This window comes from Lepidochelys kempii, chromosome 11, assembly GCF_965140265.1.
Source record: "Lepidochelys kempii isolate rLepKem1 chromosome 11, rLepKem1.hap2, whole genome shotgun sequence".
Lineage (NCBI taxonomy): Eukaryota > Metazoa > Chordata > Testudines > Cheloniidae > Lepidochelys > Lepidochelys kempii.
The window spans coordinates 12368527-12386537 of NC_133266.1; the positions used below are offsets into that span (position 1 = coordinate 12368527).

The following is an 18011-nucleotide window of genomic DNA, read 5'->3' on the forward strand; positions in this document are numbered from 1 at the left end:
ATAAAAATAAGATGGTACCAAAGCTTCATATAACTGAAGTGCATCAAATCTTGTATATTTCAGATCCTTCATATTTTATATGTGAGTTAACCATCTGAAATAATGTTCAAATGTTTAATTCAAATCATCTATACTTCGAGTGAGAGTAACTACTGCCTACTTCCCCTGCAAAAAATCTTTAGTGTAAAGTGATAACACTTAAACATTCTGGGTTTGTCTTGAATTATGTTACCTGAGTATTTACAGTATTCCCTCTATCTGGCAAATGGCTCTCTCTCTCCCTCAGCACAGTAGACAATCATGTCAGTAAAATGCCAGTTCATAGTGAAGCCTATGCAGAATATGAGAGCATCTGGCAGCTTTTGAGGCTTCTACTTTTTTATTTTGCAAAAATAGGTTTGTAAAAATGTCCAGTTTTCTTACTGAAATCTAAGTTGAGAGTGAGATTTACTCCAGAATACCCAATAGCCTGGTGGGTAGGGCACTGGCCTCAGGCCTCTCTCAAACCAGATCAGCTCCCTGCTTTACCTGGTTCAAAGTGATCTGGGATGAGATAATTCTACTCTGAATTGGTGTTTGATATCCCAGGTCACTGTCCTAACCGCCAGGCTACACAGTGGAAGAATATCTGTCATGCACCATCTCTCACCCCTACCATAAAAAGTATTCCAAGTTACTTTTCTCAGTTGTTTTGGAACTTGGCTTTGAAATGAGAGTAACTACTTGGTAGAGCACACGCTCAAGTTGAAAGTTTGACTGGTGGCTCCCCCTTTCCAAAATGCCGTGGTGCAGCGTGTAACGTAAATGATTCACATTATAAAATGCAGTATTAAAGATCTAAGCAAAACTGAATTTTGACATTGATTACTACCTAGCCACTCATAAGGAACACTGGCACAGACTGCTGTATTTTGAAAGTCAGTGGGCTGTTCCAACCTTGGAAATCAAAATCAGACAGTTGGGAATAAGATATCGCCTGGGTAACTCTTGAAAGGTCTGTGTTTATATCAGAACATTAACACTGCTTCAGGATGTTGAGAGCTCAGTATGTACTGCAGAGATTTTCCTCAATCTAGGGAAACCCTTTCCCAAGGGGCAGAATGGAGAAATCTTCCTTCTTGCTGGTCTCAGAAATCCAGCATTCATACTTCAGCACGTGAAAGATAACCTCCCCTGAGGGCCTGTCTTGCTCATGCCAGTTTCTTAGGTTTTGACAAAGCTACTCCCTCCCCTTATGAGCTGTTAAATGAAAACAAAGGGACAGAGTAGAATTAGAACATTCAAAAATCAGTCAGAGAACACTGTAACCTCCCTGGTCACTCAATTTCAGACCTGAAAGTTGCAATTCTCCAACAAAAAAACTTCAAAACAGACTCCAGCGAGAAACTGCAGAATTGGAATTAATTTGCAAACTGGACACCATTAAATTAGGCTTGAATAAAGACTGGGAGTTTTTACTTTGTGTAATGACCCATGCTAATTTTTTCCCCTACTGTTTCTCAGACCTTGTCAACTGTTGGAAATGGGCCATCCTGATTATTACTACAAAATATTTTTTCTCCTCTAGATAATAGCCCACCTTAATTAATTGGTCTCGTTACAGTTGGTATGGCAACACCCATTTTTTCATGGGAGTGTGTGTATATGTATATATAATATAATCTTCCTACTGTATTTTCCACTGCATGCATCGGATGAAGTGGGTTTTAGCCCACAAAAGCTTATGCCCAAATAAACTTTAGTCTCTAAAGTGCCACAAGTACTCCTCGGTTTTTGTTTTTGTTTTGTTGTTTGCTGATACAGACTAACACGGCTACCGCTCTGAAACCTATATTCTTCTTGTCACTATCTGGGGGCATCTTGTGGTGATTTGAGTTTCTGAAAAGTGTATTGAAACCTCTTGCAAATCTAACAGCCTTATGAGGATAATTAGTGTCTTTTGAAGCTGGTTGCCTGTTCTCCCTCTGTAATTTTCAAACAGTAAAATATAAAACACCAGTAATTCAGATCTTCCTGTTTTACTTGGTGACCACCATTTACACTTATTCAGACATCCTTTAACCCATGTTCATTATCTTTGCTACAAGGATATATTTTTCTTTAAGTAATTTTAGAAGTCAAGGGGGTGGAGAAAGTAGCTTCTGGGAATTGGCACTGGGAGCTCAGGCACAGAAGTATGCAATGTGGCTTTGGGCATATTTATCATCTAACAGCTCTACTCTCATTCTCGTTAGTCATATGGTGTCCACTGTAGCCCCAGGACCATCCACAACTTATTTTTTATTCCATCCTTCTGTCTTTGGGACTATCAGAGCTGAATAATATATTAAGAGTGAGCAAGTGAAAACAGTCCAGCATGAACATCTACTTGACTGTACAGTTTTTCTGTCATTGCCTAATCCTAGTCACAATTAGACATGCACGTAGATCATATTGGGGGTTCTACCCTGGCTGTAACCAGTTTTTTTCTTTACCATGAGGCTTCCTATGACCTCAATAGAGGAATGTAGTGGGACTCTTCCCCCAGTACACATTTCCCTTTGTACACTTGTATCCCTCTCATCCTATCTTGTAGTGTTACTTAGTAGCACTATATGACTTAAGCAGTATATTTTGCACTGGTCGGTATGTAGAGGAAGAATTAGTCTCTGCTGTGAGTTCTTTACAGCCTCAGAATGTCAAAGGAGAACATCTCCTCACTGAATAGGCTTTGTAAACCCTGTGTATGCTTGGAAGGGTTAGTGACATCATTCTAACCATAGACTTTTCCTCCAAACCTGTGCAAAAAATGTTTTTTGGTTCCCAATAATCTGATTGTGGCTTCTATTTTTTTTTCCATTAGAAATTGGCCAGGGTGCATGTCTGCAGATTCCTTTTGAGATACAGAAATAGGCGCTCCTGGGCTGTAAACAAGCTAGTCAGATGTCTTCATGCTGTCTCTTTTCTCTGAGCTCTCTGAGTAGGGGCAGTGGTTTGTTCTACAGCAGAAAAGGCCTGCTTTGAGCCTAGGGCAACATTGGCTTCAGTGGTGATGTCATGTCACTGAGGAATCACTTAATTAAAAGTGGAAAAATTCTTACTGTAGCTCAATTTTGAGAGCTGCTGAATGAAGCTGACCCTTGACACCCTGTAAAAGAATAGGCCTTGTGTTTTATTAACAGCTGCTTGGAAAGTATGTGTAACAAATTTTGTTTTTGTGCCCACCACTAGGATAAAAGATGGTATTCCACAGACTGCTACCATGCCATCCATAGCAGAAATAAAATAGCTAGATCCAAATTAAAAAGCTGATCAGTTGGACTCCATATGGATGTTTAAACATTTTATAGTGATCTATGCTAAAAGGAGGGTATATTTATAATTTCTAGTGAATGGTTTTATTAGTGCTATGCAAAAATGATGCACTGCTTCTTGCATGTGCAACTTCACACCTACTGGGTGGGTGGCAGTGGGCAGGTTTTTAAAAATTCTAGGTTACGTCACACTTCAGGTTTCCACAAAGGGTTCTTAACATAACTGAATTTATGTTGAGAATGCAGAAAGCTCTCTTGCTAAATAGAATTTCAGAAATAAAAATTTTAGGGTTTTTGTTGCTATGAGTGGCCCTCTTTTAGGGTGACCAGGTGTCTGGTTTTCAACCAGAACACCTGGTAGAAAAGGGACCCTGGTGGCTCAGGTCAGCACTGCTAACCGGGCCATTAAAAGTCCGGTTGGCAGTGCTGCAGAGCTAAAGCAGGCTAGTCTCTACCTGTCCTGGCTCTGCGCTGCACCGTGGAAGCAGCCAGCAGGTCCAGCTCCTGGGTGGGGTGGGGAAGGGGGATGCACAGGGCTCTGTGCACTGCCCCTGCCCTAGCACCTGCTCTGCACTCCCATTGGCCGGGAACCATAACCAATGGGAGCTGCGGGGGTGGTGACTGTGGGCGAGAGCAGTGCACAGAGCCGCCTGCTGTGCTTCTGCCTTGGAGACAGACCTACGGCTGGCTGCTTTTGGGGCACAGCACGGAGTCAGGACAGGCAGGAAGCCTTCCTTAACGCCACTGCACCGCTGACCAGGAGCTGCCTAAGGTAAGCCCATGCCCTAGCCCTGAGCGCCCCACCCCAGAGCCTGCACCCCCAGCTGGAGCCCTCGTCCCCTCCCTCACTCCAGCCTGGTGAAAGTGAGTGAGGGTGGGGGAGAGCGAGTCAGCGAGGGACAGGGAATGTAGTGAGTGGGGGGCAGGGCCTCAGGGAAGCAGCAGGACAGAGGGTGTGGTCTCAGGGAAGGGGCAAGGCTAGGGTGTTCAGTTTTGTGTGATTAGGAAGTGGGCAACCCTATCCTCTTTCCCAGCATGTAACTTCCAGAATTATTGTTTGTCATGGATTCACAAAATGTTTCAATTTCAAAATGAAAAGTGAAAGGAGTTTGGCGCTTAAAAATTCCTCCAAAGAAACATGCAATAGCTTTGACATAAACATTAGTTTGTATGAAAAAGAACCCCCCCCCCCAGCCAGAAACTAAACCAAGCGGCATTCAAAGTTGAGTCTTCTCCAGAAACCTGCTACCCAACTCCATTGCCTTGTGGGAAGAATACTCGATTCTTAATTTTTGCCAGGGCTGAGCCCCAGCACATCTGGGCTTCGTGCATCAATTATGAATTTTTTTGTTAGTTTGCTTGAGCTCCAGCCCCTCTTTCATTACTAATTAAACACTGAGAATGCTCCTATCTGTCTTTGCCAGCCAAGTGATATTTGTTGCAGCTGTGCTCTGAGCTGGTTCACAATGTGTCCTCTCTGCCTGGTATGTGTGGGGGTTTCTGGAAACTTATGAACAAGCGTGCCTGAGATTTCCACAGAAAATACATTTTAACACTTACTCATGGCATCCTGACTTCTTTCACCCTTCAGAATGATTCCTCTAGTAAATGTTCGTTTGGCGCCAACTTTCATTGGCACTAGTGGTGCTCGCGCCCCCCTGGCCCCGCCCCAACTCCACCCCCTCTCTGCCCCTATTGGACCCTTCCCCAAATCATGCCCTGGCCCCACCTCTTCCCCCAGTGCGCCACGTTCTTCTTCCTCCTCCTCCTCCTCCCCCCCGTCCCTCCCAGTGCCTGCCACGCGAAACAGCTGTTTCGAGGCACAAGCGCTGGGAGGGAGGGGGAAGAAGCAGGATGCGGCGGCACACTCGGGAGGAGGCGGAGGTGAGCTAGGGAGGGGAGCTTCTGGTGGGTACAGAGCACCCACCAATTTTTCCTCATGGGTGCTCCAGCCCTGGAGCACCCACAGAGTCTGCGCCTATGGTGGTGGTCTGTAGGGAGCTAAGTAAGGCTTCCCTTCTTGGCGTAGCTCTCACTCTTCTGGCTCTTCAACTCTAGATTGAGGCTGGCTGGGATTACCTCACACAGTGAGCTGCTTGATGAACTCTCTTTTGCTTCCTTGTGATTCTTGCCACAAACTCCAGAGTGGCTACTATAAATAAGACACAAGTGGTGTGGGTGAGGGGTGAATTGTGAAAAGAGACTAGCTTGTCAAGAAGACTGATAAGAGCAGTAAAGCAAAAAAACCTCCCTAAGGAAGGTGGTGATGTTGGTCTATGCTTTTCTGCGTGAGCACGCTTCAGAGAGACTGGGACAACCAGAGTATGACGGGCTCACCCAACGGCAGGTGTCTATGCTGTTACTTCTAACTCTGTAGGTGTTAGGTCAGGTCGTAGCCTCTCTGGCTGGCTGCTCTCCTAGCTTGTAAGTAATTACTGCATGTACTACCCTGCTCTTAGCTTTAGATACTCCTCCATAGAGCATGTGCACTCTCGTCCTCCAGATACTCTGCAATAAGATTCCTTTCCCCAAAAGATCACCTACAACAGCTTTAATTCTGCATGCTACACCAAGACTAATTGTTCTAGCTATTTCTCTGCCAGACTGACTTCAACAGTTACTTCTAATAGGACAGTAACAAGATGCAGTGTCTGGGTTTTGTTACTGATTTCTTTCCCTTGTGCTGTCCCTTGTCCCTTTTCCTAGAGAGGCTAGACGTGTTCATATCGCACTCTCAGTACCCTTTTTCATTTTTTTTTTATTTTTAAAGAATCTTGAAGACTACACCGTTCAGAGCTGCTTTTATAGGCCTTTTGGTTTAGCTCCATCTTTGAAACTTTCCTAGAGTTGCAATAATTCATTCCTGACCTCCAGTTTGATAAGTGGAGTTCTTAGACATAACCCCTTATTGATTGACACAACCGAAACCTGGCGACTGGTTTGGTTTCTCAGCTTTCCAAGAGTGTTCTGAGGAAATTCATGTCTGAAGAACTGAGCTAAAATAAAACTGTTCAGCTGAAGTTAATGGCAGGTTGCCTTTTGGGGATTTATTGCTAGTTAGAATGAACTGTCACATGCTTAACCTCAACTAATTTCCTGCTGAGAGATGCGACTGATACAAAGTACACCAAGTCCCTGGATTGTTCATTTTGCTTTGGCCTACTATCCTGTCTGAATAGCATAACCAGGGAGATGTACATTCCTTAACTCCAGGGAGATCAGTGACTATTACCCTAAGACATAGAAGCCCCCGGTAGCATTCGTTATGCTTTCTAGAAATCGCTGGATATTAATGTTTTTTTGATTCTAAAACCTTGTATTGACTTGGGCAGTGTAGGTGGAGTGCCCTCTTCTAAATACTATCTGAATCAAAGCAAGCTCTGTTTTCTTGCCCATTACAAGTAATACCAGGTTTTCAGTAAAGAAACTATTTTTAAGTTCTAAATGTCTAGCATAACTTCGAGTTTAGTCTTTTTTTGGTTAATTTTGGAGGTCAGATTTGCATGTTCATAGTGGAACCAGGAAGTCAGACTTCTGAATTTCATTAGATTGAAAGTCTGTCACACTTCTGGCTCTAACTCCTTTTTATCTTTTTAGCCAGGTATGTTGCTTTCTATTTCTCAAATATTTTGTGTAATTCTAACACAACTTTTACTCCAGGAAGTCCATATAATTTTGCCAGTTGAATATGTGGATGAAATTATTTATCCCAAGAAACTGACCTGTGAGAATTCTGGCAACTTCATTTGATGCCTTTTCAGTGTTACTTTGAGTTGGGGCATCGGATGAGCCCCCAAAAATAAAATAGAAAACTGCCAACATCTGCCTGATCTCCAGTACAGATGGGCCCAAAGTAAAATGCTGAACCCAAACATCTTCCATACTTTGGAGGGTAGGTGAAAATTTTGCAGGTGAATCTGAACTTATTTTCAGACATAAAACCAGGTAGCATGGAGTTTCTTCTGACTTGTGGCTGAATTTCAAGTAAGCTCAGGCAGATCTTTTTGAAACATATGAATACTAACAAAATTGACCAGCATTCTGAACCTACAAGGAAATCTGAAATGTGCACAATTTTGTGCCTAGGTTTTGTTAAAGTTTAGCACCACTCTAATTTTAAATAATTCCCACTCCAATTGTCGTCTTTCTCCATCTATGTGGGTGCTTAGGACTATTTGCACATTCTTGTGGCTTTTTCACTGAAACCTTTTGTGGTGGCTTTGATTTGAAAAGGTGGTCTTCTGTATAATAGAATGTTGACACATGTTAGCTTTTTAGCAGTGTAACTAGCTGCTTTTGTATAAGCAATGGGAAGATTTCTTCCTTTACTGACAAACCTGACTCTAATGCAGTAGGTTGTTGGCCAGGAATCCAAAGTAGATGGATTGTTTCTTGAACTCTGCTGCAAATTCACAGTAGGTGCATGTAGTGACTAGAATCTACTCAAGCTGTAAAGCTTGGATTTAGATTTCAATCCTCCCAAACGCTGAAGTTTTTTAATGCGTGTTAGCACCCACTAGCATGTCTAAATGCTTTACACAAAAACACCTGCAAGACCAAAAGAGCTTGCAATCCAACGGCCTTATTCAGCCACCCTTAAATGCATTGAGTAGAACTTCACCTCCTGACTAGTCCTCCTCACTTTAAATGGTGTGGCATGAGAAGTAAGGTATTAGTATGAATAAAGGAACCTGAATCAGTCCCTAAATTATAGACTTGAGACCATTCCGTATGTACATTGGGAATGGGATGTACTTGGGAAGGAAGAGAACGTTACAGACTGCAAGAATAAGAGTGAGCATCTCACTGATTGAGATGAAGATTTTGTGTAAATGCACATTTTAAAAATAAGTGCTAATGTAAACGTTCTCATTGTGCACACACACGGTAGGCACAGAAGAACCCTGCTTTCCAAGACACTCAAGTACAAAGGAATTCAAGGTCTCCAAAACTGGTAACTTGAATGGAATCCATATTCTCCTCCTATGCTGATATTTCACCCCTGCACCATAAAGGAGAGAGCATTTTTTCTTGCAATAACCGCTGCAGATGGAAAATGGGCTCTGGAAGGCACAATAGAGCTCAGTTGACGGTTTATTGGGAGAGATCATGAAGCCATTACTCCCACTAGTGAGTGGCTATTCACAGGTATAGTCCCATTGACTTCAGTGAGTTTGCCAGTAGGGTTCACAATCTTGTTAACTGTATTTGACATCCTTGAGGTACAATCCTTCTGCCCTACCTGGAATGATGCTTAGATGACTTGGAAATGCAACACAGAAATCAAATTCCTACACTGTGGGGTTTTTTTTTTTTTTTGAGGAAGCCTGCAGTTGTCCATCACTGCTACAGAAAATTGCTTTGAGATAGTAAGGTCATCCCAGTTAAACTTCACATTAAGATCCTGTGATCTTGCTCTTCTGACTTTAAAACAGAATTTTATCCTTTTGTAAGTCACTGACATTTTTACAGCTGTAAGCTATTCTAATGCCTAGCTATCAAGAATGAAAGCCATTTGGGACATCTGAACTAGTTTCTCTCTTTAGATAGATAGTTTGAATAGTGTGGCTCTAAAAGATTTCTTTTCTGTAATTTGATGTGAGAAGTCTTTTCAGCACCTCATTGGAGAGACTAGTGCCTGTAATGCTGAATCAGATATTTCTAACATAGTGTCATCACATTCTTCTAGTTCCTACTCTGTAGGGGGTGGGGAAGTTAAATTGAAATGACTTATACTAGTCACCTGGCACCACATTCTCTTTTTGAAACGTTTCAAGGGCTATGCTTTCAATATTCTGAATTTTCATTCAGAATGTTATATTTAAATAGCCTCTTCCTGAGTAGTAGCCTTAAATCTAGGAGATGGTCCATTTTAGCAACAAGAATAAACAAGTTCACTAATTTAGCAGTGCAAAACCATCAAATTTTAAGGCTTTTTAATCTGACTGTAAATATCTGCTACTGTCATGTTGCCAAGCAACAGATTTCTTGGAGACTTGTATAGAGGTGCAAGCTGGGTTGTGAATGTACCTCATACTAGCTTGCCATCCCCTAACTGACCATCTGTACCATGCTGACGCACACCAATAATCTGTTATTGGGCTTTGATCTAATCTTTGAAACAGGACCAGATCGAAGAGTATTAAAGACCTGTTAATGTGAGTCAGCAGTGTCCATATTCAAGTAGAAAGGCCCTCACACTCTTTTTTTTGTGTCTGAGTGGTTTGGGCAGGAAACTTATCCAGCCGTATTAGTCTACTGAACCCAATGTAGACATTTTGGTTTACCAGGTAAACATTTAAAAGTTCTGTCCTGGCATAGTGGTGACATTATGATATACATGGATATGCCCATTTGCTGTACTCTGCAGCTGTTCCAGAAGAACCTGGTGTTCCCGTAGTCTGTCCTTTGAAGTGAGGGCAAAAGTTAATCAGTCTTTATGGGTAAAATTTCCAAACTTCACCTGGATCATCTTAATGAAATTGTTTCCAGTGCACATTCACACCCGTAGTTTTGTGACTAGGAGAGAGTCATAGCAAATCGTCACTGTTGCACTTGATACCTCTTGCTGTCTGAATTTCAATCTATTTGAAGACCTCAGACTGAAGAAATCCACTGATAAGTCTAAAAAATAATTGACTTAATTTTCCCCCATCAGAGATCTGACCTGGTCTGAACTTTTGGAGTTTCTGGAGACTTTATCAAGAGTGACTAGTGACTTGGATGCTCAATTTGGCACACTTTCAGAGGGCCTAATTTTCAGAGAGCAGATTTTTTTTTCCAGGACTTTCTGAACATCAAGCCCCTGTAAAAAGATTCAGTAAACTGGGCATCTAAACAGCAAGGCACCCAAAGTCCCTTTTCAGACCATCTATAGGGTTGTCAATTTTTGGTTTGGCATATTTCTGGAGGTTTAGTCACATAGATTAATCTTTAATTCCTGGAGACTCCAGGACAATCCTGGAGGTGTGGCAACCTTACCACTCCAACGAACACACACAGCAAGTTTCAGAGAGGTAGCCATGTTAGTCTGTATCAGTAAAAACAACGAGGAATCCTTGTGGCACCTTAGAGACTAACAAATTTATTTGGGCATAAGCTTTTGTGGGATATAACCCACTTCATCAGATGCATGGAGTGGAAAATAAAGTAAGCAGGTATAAAGATGGGAGTTGCCTTACCGAGTGCTAACGAAGTCAATTCAATTAGGGTGGCCCATTCCTAACAGTTGACAAGAAGCGGTGAATATCAACAGAGGGAAAAATTATTTTTTGTAGTGACCCAGCCACTCCCAGTCTTTATTCAAGCCTAATTTGATGGTGTCCAGTTTGCAAACTGATTCCAGTTCTGCAGTTTCTCATTGGAGGGTTTTTTTGTTGGAGAATGGCGACTTTTAATTCTGTTGAGTGTCCATGGAGACTGAAGTGCTCTCCTACTGGTTTTTGAATGTTACAATTCTTGATGTCTGATTTGTGTCCAGCAACTACACACCACACAACAGAAACACTAACCCAGGAACCAACCCCTGCAACAAACCCCGTTGCCAACTCTGCATATCTATTCAAGGAACATCATCATAGGACCCAACCACATCAGCCACACCGCCCTTAATGGTGTCTCTGATGTGGTTGGGTCCTATGATGATGTTCCTTGAATAGATATGCAGAGTTGGCAACGGAGTTTGTTGCAGGGGTTGGTTCCTGGGTTAGTGTTTCTGTTGTGTGGTGTGTAGTTGCTGGACACAAATCGGACATCAAGAATTGTAACATTCAAAAACCAGTAGGAGAGCACTTCAGTGTCACTGGACACTCAATAACAGAATTAAGTTGCCATTAAAGTAGAAGGAGCTGTGACTGGAACCTAAAGAGGGGGGTGGTGGTTTTTGTTTAATTTTGGGATTATTGCTTTTTATCTGGGCTCTGAGGAAAGAGCCTTTTAAACAATTGTACGAGTGTTCCTTTCAGAAGGCTTTACTGTAGGGAGATATACTGCCATAAAGTAGTGTGTGTTGGCTTCTTGACTAGGCTGTTTAAGTGACTTCATTGTTACAGCATAGGGGGAGGAGGGAAACTGAGGCAGGCCACTACAGAATGGTACTTGGCTGCAAGCAGATGCTCAGGAAGCAACAGTGGCCCTTCTATAGCCATGATTTTATGATGTATAGTTAATCTGGTAGTATCCATTTTTTGTACTGTCCCAGGATAAATTGGGTAACATTAAAAAAATTGTTTTTTATATAATACACATACCTCTAAATACCCCTATAAATTGTGTCCCATTCTTTAGTCATCACTAGGGCAGAGTCTTCATTGACCACTGTGGGATATTTGCCTAAGTAAAGATACTCCAAATTAGCCTAAAAGAAAAGGAGTACTTGTGGCACCTTAGAGACTAACAAATTTATTTGAGCATAAGCTTTTGTGAGGTACCAGCTCAGTTCATCAGATGCATGCAGTGGAAAATACAGTGACCGCTGCTACTCTGAAACCTGTCATTATGCAAGGCACTGAATTTAGCCGTATGGCGTGGAAATCTATCAACTTCATGAAAAAACTCGTACCCCATTGTATTTTCCACTGAATGCATCCAATGAAGTGAGCTGTAGCTCATGAAAGCTTATGCTCAAATAAATTTGTTCGTCTCTAAGGTGCCACAAGTACTCCTTTTTCTTTTCACTTAAGATGAGCTATTAAGCAGGAGAGCAGGGGGAGGGGAACCTTTTGTAGTGATAATCAAGGTGGGCCATTTCCAGCAGTTGACAAGAATGTCTAAGGAACAGTGGGGGGGGTGGGGGTGAGGAAAATAAATATTGGGAAATAATTTTACTTTGTGTAATGACCCATCCACTCCCGGTCTTTATTCAAGCCTAAGTTAATTGTATCCAGTTTGCAAATTAATTCTAGTTCTGCTGTCTTTCCTGGTTTAACCAATTTGGTCCAAGTTTATAAAGTAGTAATATTTTTGCCAGCAGAGAGCCACTCTGGAGGGAGAGGGGTTACTATTTTACAATTTTAGGTCACTAAACAAAGCATTTTACTGCATGTTTAGAGTTAATTTATGAACAACGGAGGGGATTGCTTAGTTTGCAATAGGCTAAGAGAAGCTAAAGTTTGGCTCCTCAAACATTAAGAATGCCCAGATTATCACTTCTCTGCTGGAGTGGGGAAAGGAAGAACTATTTTGAAAATGGCCAGATGATAGACGGCCCTTTTGGAATGTCTTGCCCCAAAGGCAGGGGAGGGGGGAGAAAGTTGTGGGGGTGTTTTTTTGTTTTTTGTTTGTTTGGGCCCACCAACTTTGACTCCTTTCCTTTTAAGGTCAAAGAACCAGCCTTATCTATGAAAATGCATGGCTTCGGTCAGTTACTATTGATTTTATTTTCAGCCTATTTTGTGTTAATCAACTGATTTTAAATAGGTACAAGGGAGGCTTACAGAACTGTTTTCAGAGGCTAGCTTATCTGCTGTCTGATAGGCTTCAGACACTTTCCATTCACAGAACTCACGTGTTCCTTTGAAAGCAAAACTTTATCAGCATACCCTGTTGTGTCAGCAAAATTCAAGGTTTTAGAATAGTAACTTTGCACTTTTGAGCAACATGCAGGACATAAGTTCCCTTCCCTCTCCAGTTTAAACTCCCTTGCATGTTAGCTGTGGAATGCAAACTTTCCACATCTCTTCACTCAGCAAAGTTTCTACTACTGAAATATTCCCCTTTGAAACAGAACAGCCATCTGTTTCCAGGAAGCTGTCTTATTTTAACTGCTAGCTACTCTAGCAGTTAAAATAACTTTTAAAGTTACTGTCCTGTACAAAACTCCTTCATGGGCTCATGGAAGGTGCCACTTCGGTGGCCATGGAGAGTGGATTCTTTTGTTTCTCAATTTAAATGTGTACTGTGCACAAATCCTATCGGGGCTAGCCCCATTTGCAGGGTATTCAAGGCCAAAGGGTACTATGCTCGTTGGAGGGCCAGGTGGGAGGGGATTCTAACAGCAGATGTTAGCATGCACAGCCAAACATGAAAAGAAGCCCCTAACTTGCATTCAAAGTAACATTATGATCCAAAACAAACTCCAGCAGATCAGCCATCTTGAATCTTTTTACTGAGGCACTGATGGAAAGGTAAATAAATCTAGTGATCACTACCCATTTTAATTCATTGCGGTATAATCACAATTTGTCAGAACAAGACTCTGACATTAGGAAAACAAAACAATAAATGAAACAAGTAAGGTGAACTTGTCCTGAAGGGAAAAATGTCTTGTTTTGTGGGAAATCAGTGTTATGCTATGGAATTTGCCCTATAAGCAGGAAACTCCTGTAGGGCAAGTGGGATTTTAAATCTCCAGGATTGTAAAACACATGAGATTAAAGGAAAAGGGAAAGCATTCTGACAGCAACCTGTGCTGTGCAATGGTCTCCCATTGGAGTAGGTTCCCCATAACCTAATCAGCCTCTCTTGTAGAATCAGTTTGAGAAGAAAGGGCAATTTTCACAATTCTCTGGATGTGTGTAATTCAATCTTGCTGCTGTGCCTGCCAGAGAGGATGCCAAATGTGGTGGTGGTTTTAGTGATGTGCAAAACCATTTACTGAGTACCAGTCATACCTCCTTTCACACCATCTGCCGAATAGTCAAGATGTGAACTTTTAGTCCTTATTGACCTGGGCTGGATTTGAATTTGCAGCCTTGGAGGTAAAGGGTCCATTATCCTATTATTGATCCACAGAGCCATTATGTCAGTTTTGAGCTCCAACCAATCCTAGAGCCAGCAAGTGCCTGCACCAATAGGGTGACCAGATGTCCCAATTTTATAGGGGCAGTCTCAATTTTTGGTTCTTTATATATAGGCTATTTTTTCCTCTCTCCTCCCCCTCCTCCCCCCAATTTTTCACACTTGCTGTCTGGTCACCGTATGTATCAATCACCTGGTACAAGCTAGGACTTTGCTATTTTGTCAGATATCAACAGCCTCCAGGCAGCTTGGAATTTCAGGGGTATAGAGAGGGAGAGAGTCGGTTTTAAGGCTAGAGAGGTGCACCAGATCATCTAGTCTGACCTCCTGTATATTATAGCCCACCTGCACACTAAACCCAACCCACCCACATTCTCTATTCCCTGGCTGTTTGTGCTGTTTGTGGGGTAGGAAAGACAAGATAATAATAAGAGCTTCTGCAATGACTTTATGCCACCCCAGGATCCCCATATGCTGGGTGTCTTCCGTCTGCACTGAGGGAAGCAGACCTGGTACACTGAACAACACTTTCAATTCAACTTCTGTAATGTCTGGCTGATTTAATCAGGCAATGGCAAAGTGTCACTTTCTTCTGTACACTGAAGGAACACTGTAGTCTCCCTTTGGCTGTAGAGCTTCTGCCCACTACTTTCCCTGGCTGCCCTATGGCCTAGCTCCTTGCTAATCTTTAAAAGATACAGTAATATAACCTCTGCTGTCCTGAAAACAAAATCCAGCTACCCCAGTGGAATCTGTACAAAATTCCTAATCCTGTTTTTCTAAAAAAAAGTTTCAATGCTTTGAAATAAATGGAGTGACGTTCACCTTTTTGCCAGATCTAAAGATGTTAGTTTTTTGCTCAGCATGATTCACTTTTAAATCTAGAGCTGGCCACTACTGATCCAGATCAAAGGTGCAAGGGCTTCACTTAAACCAAGGACATTGTTTACTGAGCAGGAGGAGGGAATGGGCAAAAAGAGGAGCCTGTCAGGAATTACTTCTGAAGCAGTTCTCAAAGCTATACTTTACTTTCCCACTTCTTGCAAGAAGCTAGCACAAGCTCAGGGACGCAGCCTAAAAACCCATCATTGTATAGCTAACAGAAGACGCACAGTACGTACTTATGATCACTTAAGTTTCCAGTGGAAACAAAATGGAACAGACTGACTAGGTGCTGATGGCTAGAAAAGCTTTATGGTAGTAGCTGTTGCTGTAGCTATTTTGTGCCTTGCTCTCACTTCACAGTGGAGTCTGGGGTAGGAACTGAGAAAATCTAGTTGCATTTTTTGTCTGTGATGTTTCACAAGTACAGGTAATATGGAGGGAAATGAGAAGTATATAGGATTTAGAGGAATCTTAACCATCTTTTTCAATCAGGTGTGCAGTAAATATAGGTGTGCTATAGAATTAATTTCTGAAGAAAACAGACTGACTTGTTCAACACTTGACAAATTTATTTTTCAAAACATTTTTATTTTGTTCTGCTTTGCACAAATCCCCATGCACTGTAACATGGTACATCCTAATTGTGGGTAGTCCCAGAAAGCCAGCAGGCAGTGTCATCAGTCATCTGTTTTGTTTCCTTCAGATGCATATTCAGTCTCCTCCGGTGAAAATGGAGGGAAGTCAGAATCGGTGGCCAACTTGCAGCCTCAGTCATCCCTTAACTCAATCCAGAGCTCTCCTGGCCCAAAGCGTTCAACAAACACACTGAAAAAATGGCTGACAAGTCCTGTGCGTCGGCTGAACAGTGGGAAGGCTGAGAGTAACCTCAAAAAACAGAAGAAAGTGCGAGATGGCAGGAAGAGCTTTGACCTGGGTTCACCAAAGCCTGGTGATGAGACCACTCCTCAAGGGGACAGTGCAGATGAGGTATGTATTAAGAGTAATGTAGATGAGACTGCATCTTGGGCAGAGCATTCAGTGATGTCTGTCTGCCAGTCCAGAATAAGGATGTATTATACATAGTCAGGAACAGCTGTTCCTGACTAACTGTGTACACTCACTGTTCTGGAATAATGGTGCCTTGTTCTCATTTACTTTCACTTGAAAGTGTGCTAAATTAGGTGGGGGGGCTGAGTGGAGTGGTAGAGAACCTCCTTTTGTGCTTAAAGGAAAACTACTGTGATTATGAAAGATGTAATATCTTTTCAGAATAACTAAAACAAAATTGATTATATTTATACCACAGATATGATCTTGCCATCTTGAATATCTAACATTAATTCGGGCTAAGATTTTCAAAATTATTGTACACCAGGATGTTTGGTGTTTGTTTCAATTTAATAACTAAACAAGACGTTCCAGATTAAGATGCACAGTAAGCATTCTTGAGTAATGATTAACAATTTATGCTGATACCTATATTTGTTTTAAACTGACTTATTTTCTATTAAGTAAGCCATACCAATTTTTTATTCTGTTAAATATATTTATCTGCAGCAATAATGGTCACTGTCTCCCTGTGTCACACTGACTAGAATGTTACTTCGTGATCCATCCTGTCAGCAGCTCTAGCTTGAAAGTTGAACAGAAAATGGTCACGCTATTTGAATGCATGGGGAGATAAGAAATTCAAAGCTTTACATTACCTTTTATTAATGTAAATTAGATGTGGCCTCTAAGGCAATAGAGGTAAATAATAAAAAAAATCTTAGGTGTCCCATTAACTATTATTTAATGGCTTTCAACAACTTGCTTTGGAAGAGTATATTGTCCCTGGCTGATCTCTCAATAGTGGAAAAAAAATATTTACTATGACTTATCCATAATCCTCCCGGCCCCGTATCTGTGTTGATACAGCTATTGTATTAGAAATAAGCATAAAGGTAGCTAGCTAGGCTTTGAAGTGGTGTGTTCGGATAACTAGCCTTTTTGTGTCTAACAATGATCTTGCTTTCAGAAGAGTAAGAAGGGTTGGGGAGAAGATGAGCCAGATGAAGAATCCCACACACCGCTTCCTCCTCCTATGAAGATTTTTGACAATGACCCTACGCAGGATGAAATGGTAGGGCTTTGCAGCTAACCAGTTTGTTGGCTAGTTGTGGTTCCCCAAATGACTGCTTTATTCATTTGACTATATTGTTAACAGTGAATAATTCTTCCAGTATACATAGGTCAGTCAGGTTACAGTGGACAATTTTCTTGTGGTGTCACTGTTCAGAACCCTTCACTGAATAGCTTTTAAGAAAATGGTGTCTGCTGAGCAATCCAGTTGTGTAGTCTTTGCTTTGGTGCATAAGGACGCTTCTTCTTTGTTTTGTGTTAAAATTTTCTATAACTTAAATTCCACACTGGGGTGGGTGGTTGGGGTGTGTGTGTGCTGGTTGGTGACTGTTTTGGCCGCAGTGAATAGGGCAGATGTAGTATCATCAAATGCAGGAGATCCAGAAAGGAAACTGACTGGGAGTCAGGAGACCTGGGCACTAATCCAAGTCCTGCCAGTGTCTTCCTGTGTGACCTCAGTTAAGTCACTTCACTTCTCTGTGCCCCAGCTTTCCTATCTGTGAAATGGGGAGAGAGGTCCTTATGCACCATTCTAAACTGCTTTGGAACTTTGAAACGTTCTATATAAATTCAAAGTGTTATTTGCTGGCTCTTTCCAGAGACAACTGGGGGTATTCACTCGCCTGACCAAAAAAAGAAAACCAATGCCAACTTCTCTTGTTATGCGCTGGAGCAACAATTTAGGTCCTATAGGAATCTTCAGTTCTTTCCCATGCTTGTGCATCATGCTGATAGGCTACTTGTCAATAGGTTTTTCTCTTCTATTGTGCCATCTGTATTTCTGCTACTACAGGCCCAGATTTCAAACTTGGGCATCTTAGACTAGCCATTTGGAGACTCAGGCACCCAGATTACTGTTTAGGTGCCTGAATGTCCATTTAGTCACCCAATGTGGATATTAAGGTGCCTGTGTTTTGGAAAGTGAGCTCTTTGGCCCTTTTGGGTGTTTTACTTATTGTTAGTGCCATTTAGCTG

At 41.8% G+C, this 18011-nt stretch overlaps 1 protein-coding gene across 13 annotated transcripts in view; it reads left to right on the top strand.

Moving 5' to 3' along the window:
- Nucleotides 1-18011, top strand: part of KALRN (kalirin RhoGEF kinase) — a 780132-nt gene that overhangs the window by 664065 nt on the left and 98056 nt on the right. For 10 of the 13 annotated variants that reach the window (XR_012154196.1, XM_073305138.1, XM_073305143.1 and 7 more), the window contains 2 exons: nucleotides 15619-15902; nucleotides 16933-17037. Coding sequence is in view for 12 of the 13 variants with exons in the window: in XM_073305138.1 (XP_073161239.1) it covers nucleotides 15619-15902; nucleotides 16933-17037 (389 nt within the window). In the remaining variant the exon portion in view is untranslated. The remainder of the gene's footprint in view (nucleotides 1-15618; nucleotides 15903-16932; nucleotides 17038-18011) is intronic. The other 3 variants (XM_073305139.1, XM_073305150.1, XM_073305152.1) reach the window with 1 other exon arrangement.